Source organism: Numenius arquata, chromosome Z (genome assembly GCF_964106895.1).
Source record: "Numenius arquata chromosome Z, bNumArq3.hap1.1, whole genome shotgun sequence".
Taxonomy (NCBI): Eukaryota; Metazoa; Chordata; class Aves; order Charadriiformes; family Scolopacidae; genus Numenius; species Numenius arquata.
This window is the reverse complement of record NC_133616.1, coordinates 5,705,802-5,715,825: the sequence shown is the minus strand read 5'-3', so window position 1 is coordinate 5,715,825 and position 10,024 is coordinate 5,705,802. Positions and strand designations below refer to the sequence as shown.

At 36.7% G+C, this 10,024-nt stretch overlaps 1 protein-coding gene across 1 annotated transcript; it reads right to left on the bottom strand.

The window, feature by feature from the left end:
* Positions 1 to 1,193: 1,193 nt before the first annotated feature.
* SYT4 (synaptotagmin 4) lies at positions 1,194 to 9,696 on the bottom strand. The gene is made up of 4 exons (XM_074166653.1): positions 9,663 to 9,696; positions 6,025 to 6,839; positions 4,344 to 4,464; positions 1,194 to 1,501 (listed from the first exon to the last, which is right to left on the bottom strand). The coding sequence occupies exons 1-4, from the start codon at positions 9,694 to 9,696 to the stop codon at positions 1,194 to 1,196; spliced, it is 1,278 nt and encodes a 425-aa protein (XP_074022754.1).
* Positions 9,697 to 10,024: the final 328 nt, after the last annotated feature.

The following is a 10,024-nucleotide window of genomic DNA, read 5'->3' as shown; positions in this document are numbered from 1 at the left end:
AATGGACATTAATGCATATAATCTAAGTGAAATGCACTTTTCAAGTAGTTTGCCTAACATAATATTGGACAAATTATAATATGACCTATCCTGCAAAAGTTTAAAATGCATTAAACTTTTTATGTTGGGAGTAGTCTTACTGGTTGTAATGGCACTACTCACAATTTAGGAAGTTAAACAACCGAATAAGGTCTTGTTCTCTATTTCATTATTTTATTTGTTCTTTAATGAAATAAAAGAAGAGACAACTATAATTGGTGAAAGGTCTTTGACTGTTATGTCACGTATGTTACTTCCATCTTGATAGAAATGCCTTCCCATGGCTTGAAATGCTTAAAGTGTAATCCTTGTTATAGGAATAACACACAAGCCATATCTAATCCCAAATTCTAGCTATACTGTAACATGTGCAGTAACCTGTAAAGGAGCCCTTTTAACAAAAGAATGTATGGTAACTTGCTCAACGATTTGTAGAATGTATCTATTTTGGTCACTGTAGTAAAACAATCCATATATACACATATTAAAAAATCCAAGTGTAAATAATTATACCGTATTTCCACACATAAAACAACTAGTTACACATGATGTGACATGTGAAGCAAATTGCTGAAAATCTCTTCAGTCTTTGGGATGATCAAAGTATAAGTAACCAAAACTTGAAATAATGATTGAATTTTCATAAAGAAGGTTTTTGATGGAGGGGCAGAAGGATTTCCCCTGCTACTCATCCTTCTTCCCTGTGGCTTTTACAGACTCAGTCCCTATCCCCAGTAAACCACAGGTGGTTTTTTTAGATCTAGTAATATATTCTAATGAGGTTATCTTCTTCTGTATAACAGTACTAATAAGGTTTCCACTGACTTTTTCATAAAACATAGTCTATTTTTATTGAAGTTTATACTCCTTCAGAAGTTTCAGGCTATTTAAACTCCAGAAGAATTTGAATCTCATCCAATTGTGTTAAAGTCTAATGAAATAGAAATTCCTTTATTTACTGTGAAAATTTAGTTACCTTCAGTACTGATAATTCAATCCAGTTTTTATTCACCACCACCCCCCCCCCCCAAAAAAAAAAAAAAAAAAAAGTCCTGTAGTTACAAGCCTGTAATTATACATAGCATAGAAAGAAAACTGCTCCTTGCCTATGGAAATACATATAGTTTTTCAAGTTCTGACCCCTCTCTAAGCTGCTAACCATCACACAACATATGCCATTTGGCAATTTGTCTCCTAGGATATTCACAAATTTCTTTCCAGTGCTCTCCACCTGTTCCTTCTGCTGAAGATCCCAAGGTTAACCGGCCAATGACCTCATTCCTTGACCCCCTATCTGAATCTAAAACCAAAAATTCAATGCTGATATCATCAAGGCCCTCACAAGGAATGTCAAAGACAAATAATTCATTGAACACTGCATTGGGGGTGCATTTCTTCACATGGGTTTTCTTTTTAGAAATTCTCTTCTTAGCATGGTACAGGTTCACTTTGACATAAGGGTCTGCAATGAAAAGAGAGAGCACAGATTATGTTTGAATAGCGTGATTTAGAATTTCCTTGATCTCTTTAATGGTAAATTTTATAACTTATCAACATAATTACATCACAATGCGGAGATGTTTCAAGTTATTAGAGATGATTCATCTCATCCAATGTTTAAATCTGAAGTAGTCCCTTTAAGCTCTGCTTATGATCATCAAAGATGTAATCAAGGTAGATGGTGAAGTTTAGGGCATGATTCATCTGACCAAATGCAGGTGTCTTCTTCATGAGATAAATCCTGCCTTATGGTCCATTAAGCTTAATATGATACAAAATTCTAATGGACTTTGACAAATATGTATCATTACATATTTATGTATAATGGAAATCTGCTTTTCACATGTTCTACCAGTAGGCGATAATCATTACTGGTAATAAGACTTGTGCAAAGAGAAGCCTCAGAAAGGAAAGAGTAAGCTCTTGCTGAGAAAATTGATGAATGGATATGATTCCTTTCTGTTGTGGTTTTACCAAAGTCAATTGGCTTCATTAAATCCTCCTACTAATAATTAATGATCAAATGTAATGTTAAACTTTAAATGTAAGGGTACGTGTGTTGTTAAGATATGTAGTTGACTTTATGTCTGTACTGTACTACTATTGAAGAAGGGAAGGGAAAATGTCCATATTTTTAGCTGTTAACCAACTTTGAGTGTTTGTGTTCCTCATAATCCTTTCTACTGAACTCAGTCAAACAAGATAGTCTATGTAAAAGTCAGCTAATAAACATCAGGAATAGTTAAATACTTTTTTAAAAAGTAAAATTAAAACAGAACCATATTTAGAAATGTTATGCCAAACATCAGACTGAAATGGTCAGATGTGACAAGGTTTTAATTTCCTTCAACTGACACTAGTTCAGGAGAACTAAGGTATGATAGAAAACATCTTCACCTCACATTTGAACACAATAATAAACATTTTTAAAATAAGGTTTAATGTTATTAAAATGTTGATTTGCTTTGGAATGACTGTATGTCACACAAGCATTAAAAATATCAGGATCAATATCCGTCAGTGGGTTCACACTCTTGCTCATTTCTGTTTAAAGGACATTTTCTCATTGGCTCCTGGTCATCTAGTAGATAAGGCTAGAATGTTCCTCTTGATTATATTAGGGCTATTAGGAGACCTCAACACCAATGATAAGGAAACTAAGGAGTTTGAGGGAATGGAACAGCTTCTGAATAATAAAGTTCCCATCTTCCTAAGGAGATTGAGTTATGCAATTGTTTAGTTGATCCCATAGAAACACCATTTCACCCTCCTTCTTGTCCAAGATTTATGCTGGGCTGAGGGGAAAGTCACAGAGGAAATAAGGAATGTCGTGAGTGCAGTATGTAACTGACACCCAAATTTCTATTGAACCTGGCCTTGCTGACAAACCACAAATAATGAAGAACTATCTAAATTAACTGGGTGTCCAGCATGGCTGCCGGTATCTCTTACATTCCTCTTATAGTTAGAAAGGTTGTACTGAGGGAATTGGAAAGAACAAACAATTTACATTTTTACTCATAAGAGAAACAGTAAATGAATGTGTGGTTTAGATGTGCTATAGGATCCAGGTGGCTGCTGAGACTAGGAAGGCTTTTGTCTTCAGGTTATTTTCCCACCTGGGTGAACCTCAGGCAGATTTAGTTTGTTGAGATCAGCTTACTGTCATGATGTCTTTATGAAACCTCTACTCTCTGCTCTGAATTTAGGGTTGTTTATTCAAAGTACCTATGCTGTCTTACAATGGAGTAAACTATTGGGCCCCATTTATATCCTCTCTCCTTATATGAGAATAAAATTGAGATCAGAAGAAGGATTTCAACAGAACTCCACCCTGTAAATGGGAGTTATCTACAGCTTTGTTGTGTTGGATCCTGGATGGGTTAACTTTCTGTGTGTTGCAGTATTTCTTGTATGAGAAGTAGAAAGACTGTATTATTGGCTGTCGTAATTATGATTCAATGGTTCCCAAAACTACTTCCTCTTCTGCTTCTTTTAAAAAATCCTGTGAAATGAAAGGATATCAGTTCTATAATCAACAGCAGATGTGCAACTGTTTGTATAGACCTTTGTTATGTACTGTTCTTTTTCTGTGGTTGTCTTATCCTTTGTACATTGTACTTTACATTTTATTCTGTTATGCTACCTAGCATTAATGTGCATCAAAGTGCACTTCTAATGTTGGTTTCAAAGGAGGTTCAAAGGAGGAATGCAAAATAGCACAGGAGAAAGGACTACAAAACCTGTACCTTCTTAGTGCACCCCAAGTATAGCTCATGACTAAGCACGAGTGTTATGTTGCAACCTGCTTCCAGCACTGGCATAGTTCACCTTTTCACCTTGCCAAATAGATACTAATGCTCAGTGGGCCAAATTCAGCACAGACGTAACTGGTTGCTTTTCTTGGTGCTCAGCTGAAATAAACTGTATAATGATCTCACTCAATACTGATCTTCTATAAATTAACTGATTTTTGTCATAAATAAAAGCTTTTATTATCTGCAAACAACATTCCATGCTTATGGCAGATGGGTTCTGTTCAAGACAATGACAGAAGTCATTGGTTTCCACTACTAACAGATGTCATTGTTTTTTAACATGTGATAGAAAAACAAATTTGTAAAATACATACCCTAGAAAATAAATCTATTGACCTAGATATGAATAAAATTAGTAGGATGAAAATAAGAGAGACACTATTTCTTCATTTATAGACTATTTTTAGTCTTTGAAATGCCACATTTCAGTTGTCTTCTTCTGTTTGTTTTATATTCTTAGGGTATACGCATTAGTAAAACCATTACCTGATAATCCTGACACATCAGATTTAGGTAGATGCCTGGCTTTTAAAACAACCACAGTGAGCGTGTTTGTTGTAGACTGATAACAGAGAGAGATCAGTAATTCTCCACGTCCAGACGATTTCTGAGAAAATGAAAGACAAAAGCAATAAGATTACTTAGAAGCAATTATATTGACCAAGCTCTAAACCAGAATCAAGAAGCTTTATAAAATGCCACATAACTATATGTTCTGATATTGCATAAAAGGACACAACTTATGGAGCTATACTGCTTTACATAGCAAATACAATTTCCCTTTACTCTAGTTATACATCTCTTCTTATGGTTGGTTATTAGACTGGACAAAAATAAATAATAAATAAGTGAAAATATATGTTGATATGACATCATTAGCTTCAGAGATTAGAAATTAAATCCTACATCCTAAAGAAAAAAAGTCTCAGTGAAAGAAGAATATCTCAAGAAAGACAAAAATTCTGTAAAGATATATTGAAAAAAAAAATTGACTAAAGGTAAATTTTAAAAAAATCTTCAGTAAAATGTTTTTAAACAGGAAGAATTCAGTTAGTGAAATCTCATCTCTGACACTTTCTAAAGTAGTATAATATACAGGAAAGAAAAATGAGATCAAAGATTTTCTCTACGATTATTAGATTTGAATCTGCAGGAGTAGTTTATTTCACAGAAAGGAGGAGGGCGAGGGAAACAAGCAAAAATAATACCTCATATACCAGAAAACCCAATAAGTTATCAACAGAATACCAGCGACATAGTTTAGTTGTTGTAATATAGCAATAGAATTGCAAAATAACAGTATTAGTTATAGGTATGTTGTCTGGTAGACATTTATTTGATTTGGCAGAATGCTTGCTCTTTGAAAACAATCAAATTGAAAGTCAATACACGTTCCACTTCCTTAGTAGAGATTAAGAGACGTTATGTGTGATGTATGTGCGTTTCTGTGTTTCAGCTGTGATGGTTGTAAATGATGTCTACTTTCTGAAATGAGACAAAATGGTATGAAATATTTTTAGCCCAGTGAAGTCAGTATGTTTTGCTATTGACTTCAGATATGCTTTGGTTTCTCCCTCATGTCATACTATCCTTGGTAGGGCTGCAGCCGAAGTCACAGTTCTTGAGAAAGAAGATAGTGGCAGCACTGAAGTGCGAGAACATACCACTACATCAACAATACTGTCTCTAACAGGTTCCAATTCCTTAACTAAAGACTACACTGCATGCTTTAAGAATCTGCTATAAAAACCATGTGGCTGAAGTAAAAGATTTACGTTGACTTTAATAAGCTTTAAGAAAGAATGATTTCAAACAGAAAAGGAGGGAGGGGAGATGGGAAATAATATATTAATATATTTCCTTTTAAAGCAAATTAATGTGGACTGAGGCCACCTGACCTAATGTAAATGGGTCCACTCAAACCTGCTGGACCAGCTGAGTAAGCAAATGGAGTTTGCCACATTAGAAATTTCTTGCAACACGCTCATTGTAATGTTCTTTTATTACATTTGTGTAATTGCATCCTCATGTTGCCATTATGAAAGCACCTCAATGACTTGCATGATGAACTTGTTCCCTTTTCTTTACAAGATGCTAGCAGCATTACACAAGAATCATAGCTAACACTAGCACTCCACTTTTAAATCTTAAATAAAAAATATGTTACCCTAACATTTCTTTTGATGATCTCTCTGTCCATTAGCAGTCTTCCTTCTGACAATTCAATTCCTGCGAGGGGAATGAGGACTTCTCCAATGACATCATCTCTGGAAAACCTGTCAAAGCTCAGGATCATAAAGTGCAGTGTTAAGTCTTGAATTTGGCTATAGGGGATTCCATAAAACGTGAAGGTCTCATCGAAAGCTGGATCTAAGGTTTTTCTCAGCACTCTGGTTTTCACCTTGTGCTTTTTCTCCGGCAGGATTGTCATTTTGATGTAGGGATCAGAAGTCATTGACTGTTCATCCATTGCTGGCAGCCCACGTGCTTCTTTGATGTTCACTACAAATGCCTTTTTCTCAAAGTTGTACTCTAAGGAGAAAAAGAGAGTTCCTAGCTTGTCTTGTTTATCTTCAGATGACAGGGAAGTGATGGATTTTAAACTATCAGGAGACACTGAGTCTTTCTTCCTTTCTGCAAAGTGCTTAGGAGACAAATTTTCAAGGTCTGGAGAGCTCTGGATTTTAGGGGCTGTTTTGGGAAAGTTGCCATTTAGATCTCTCTTCTCCAGGTCAAGATGGAGAGAATTCTTTGGCGTTGCTGATTTGTTCTTTGCTTCGTTTTTATCATCTGCTCCAAACTTCTTCTTACTGTTGAGATTCTCAGGGTAAATATCAACCCCCTTCAGAACATGGACAAACTTATATGGAGGGGTCTTATTCGATTTGGAAGATTTACGTTGACAGCAGATCCAAGCAAAAAGGGAGACAGAGAAGACAAGGCCAAATGCACTAAAGATCCCAACCACTGTAGGAATTTCATCTGCAAATCAAATAAATAGCAACAAGGACATAAGCAGCAATGCCTTGGTCTCTGTGTGACATTTAATAAAGTAATAATTTAGTGAAACAAACTGATACGAGATGGTAACAGCAGCAGAATCGACTGCTTTGCATTGTACATATTGCTCGCCACCTGCAGGCATGAGTGTGTAATCCCATACTAAGGTGTGCTTGTTATGTTAGTATTTTTCCGTACACTGAGTGTTTGGGAGGAAAACACTATTCCCATCCTAAGAGTAATAACAATTAGTAATTGTTTGGCTATCTCATCCCTCTGTGTGTAGTTTCTGAGTTTATATATCTGCCAGTAATACCAGCTCTCAGAAGGTTTCAGCTTTGAGTTTATGGAGCTTTGTTGGCTAGATAAAAGAAATTCTGAAATATGCGTTACTTATAGATATGTCGTCTGCTTTTCACACTGCTTCCTAGAATACTTTGTACACTCAATTAACTCATGTTTTATGGTCTGATCCCATAATTGCCTGGAGGTATCTCTTGAAAGAACTGAGTTTAATTGGAGGTTATAACACTCAAGAGTTTCAATGGGATTTTCAATACTTTGCAGGAGGAAGCCTATCAAGAAAATTTAGAATAATTATATACCAAGTGTCTTTTCCAGATGGATGTGACATTGGACAGTCACATACGAATACAAAGCTGAAAAATTATTAAGTGTATTATTGATAACCACTAAGCTTTGCATTTAAAACACTATGAATCAAAGCTACTGGGAGTTTACAGGAAAGGTCACTACTTTTGAGAAGTATATAAGAAAAAAACATTAAAATATAATTCTCTTCTACTTTAATATGAATCCTAGACTCAAACTGAATAAAGAGAAAACTGAGCAAGTGTTACAACCTGAATTGTCTTGTGGATACATTAGTTACCTATAGAGTATCATTAGCCCTTCAAAGCATGCATCGAAGGGGCAAATGAGCACAACTAATTGGAAATCCAATTTTGCCCATAAGTAACATTACTAAGTGAGTTTAAACCTCCCACAATGTAGCAATCAGAGCTTAATCTTTATTCCCTGCAACAGTGGAAACCAATAGAATATTAATGGAATGACATTGTTTATGCATAAAGGCAATTGTGTAACAGTTCTGGTTCTCTCTCAAATGATGAGCAGATCCTTCTGGACAAGAAAAGCAACACTATCCCCCTCTATGTATTACTAAATCAGTTTCATCCTGGTAAAAGGTGGACGGATAGCCCCTATACCTTTGCTTTTTAGTAAGGTGATTAAAAAAAATCTACAATACTATCAGAATAAAGTAGGACATAATGTTCCAGCCCAGAAAGGATTGGGCCTGCTATTAATTTCTTCTGATAATATTCATGTCACTTTTGCTTTGCCTACAAGCTGTATCCATCTCCATACTTAATTGTAAGAACTTAATGAAATGAAATGAAACAACTTAATGAAATGACTGAAAATTATATACATAACCAAAAAGTATTTTTTCAAAATTAAGCACGTGCTTCTAAGTTTCAAGAATTCTCTAGGCTGCAGAAATTTAAATATATGTAGTATAAAGGTACAAAGCAAGGAGTAATTGAAAACTAATCAGAATACTTTATTAGCTTTTGAGAATGATTTGCACATTTACAATAGTTTTTCATGAAATAACAGACTTTTATAATAATGGAAATTATGGTATATTTTAATTCTAGAGCTGCTGAGAGCAGTGGTAGAATCAATTTGGTGTTTAAAATATTAATTATCTTCCTTAAGTAATTAGATAAGCATGATGTCACAAGTGGGGTTAGAAACATCAAGTGGGTGGGGTAGGAAAGAAGATAAAATGGTAACAAAAATGTTTTTTTTATTTACAACTTATTATGTTTCAACCTGAATTTCTTGCTGTCGTCATAATGTAAATCAATTGGTTAACATTCAATGCAGTGCATTAATAGGAGAAACATTACCTATTGATTCTGGGTGAAGCTATTATTTCAGTTATGTGATATAAATCTGGAGTCACTTCACTTAAGTAGTGGAATGATCCTTGAATTAAACCACTGCTAAAGCAAATATAATCTAGGCTAGAGTCAATATTTGTAAAGCAGAGTTCAGAAATATTTCTACTTACTGCTTTTCTAAGTAAAGCTATTTATGTACCTATTTTATAAGTGCACACATATGACTGTTTCTGAAACTTCTGGTATCACAGTTATTCACTCTATATCCAGTGCATAGAAATGACACAAATGAGAAGTTCATTGTTATCATTGTTATTCTCAATAAACCCAGATTGATCAAGACGCAGCTGTTTAGCTACAAGCACTGGGATCCTGTATTTTCATCTTCCTAGTAATGTCCTTTACAAGACCACCTTTCACTTTAACTAATGGTTGACAAGTCTTGTTCTACAACAAGAAAAAAAGAATTAGAATTTTTCTAACAATGACTTCAACAAAGATTTTCTGTGTGGCATAGGATGCATTTACATCATTTAACTCTGAAGCTACGCTACTTTAACCAAGACAGAGAGAACGACCCCAAACCCTATCTCGTCTGAAAATGCACCTACACAAGCCTCTTCATCTCTCCTGGTGCTTTACTGAGGGGGAGCGGGTAGGGAGGAAGGACGAAAGAGACAGAGAGGGGAAAGAAAGCAAATTCACAGAACTTCTAAGATCGAAGAGAACTGGGGGGAAATCAGGTTCCTCCCAACAAGCTGCGTGCTGGGAGGCGCAGGGTGGCTCAGCAGAGGCTGCCTGCGTGCAGTTCGCTAGGGGAGGGGATCAGCCCCCCAGCCACGCGGGCGGGGAGTTGGGGCCGGGACGCGCTTACCGAACTGCTGCCGGCTGACCGCGATCGGAGCCATGTTGGCGCTGTCCGCTGTCGCGGTGCTGGAGCCGCTGTCCGCGGTCCTGGAGCCGCTGTCCGCTGTGCTAGAGTCGGCGTCCGGGAAGCAGGAGCCGCCTCTCCCGGGTACCGAGAGACCTGACTGGGGCCCCGAACGCTCTGCGCTTCTCTTCCCTCCGGCTCTCCGCTCTCACAGCGCCCGGGCACTTGTCTGTTCGAGCGTGGTTTTTAAAAAAAAAACCTAACCAAAAACCGACCCGGAGACCCGAGCAGTGGGGAAGGTGGAAGAGGAGGCTGTGAGGGGGCTGGAGGAGAGGGGGGAGGGGAAGCTTCGGTCCTCCCCTTTG

Coding starts and splice junctions, on each gene's coding strand:
- SYT4 (XM_074166653.1), bottom strand. CDS start 9,696: ATGGCTCCGATCGCGGTCAGCCGGCAGCAGTTCG. Junction 6,840..9,662: donor GGTCAGCCGGCAGCAGTTCG/GTAAGCGCGTCC, acceptor TTTGATTTGCAG/ATGAAATTCCTACAGTGGTT. Junction 4,465..6,024: donor TCATCAAAAGAAATGTTAGG/GTAACATATTTT, acceptor TCATTTTCTCAG/AAATCGTCTGGACGTGGAGA.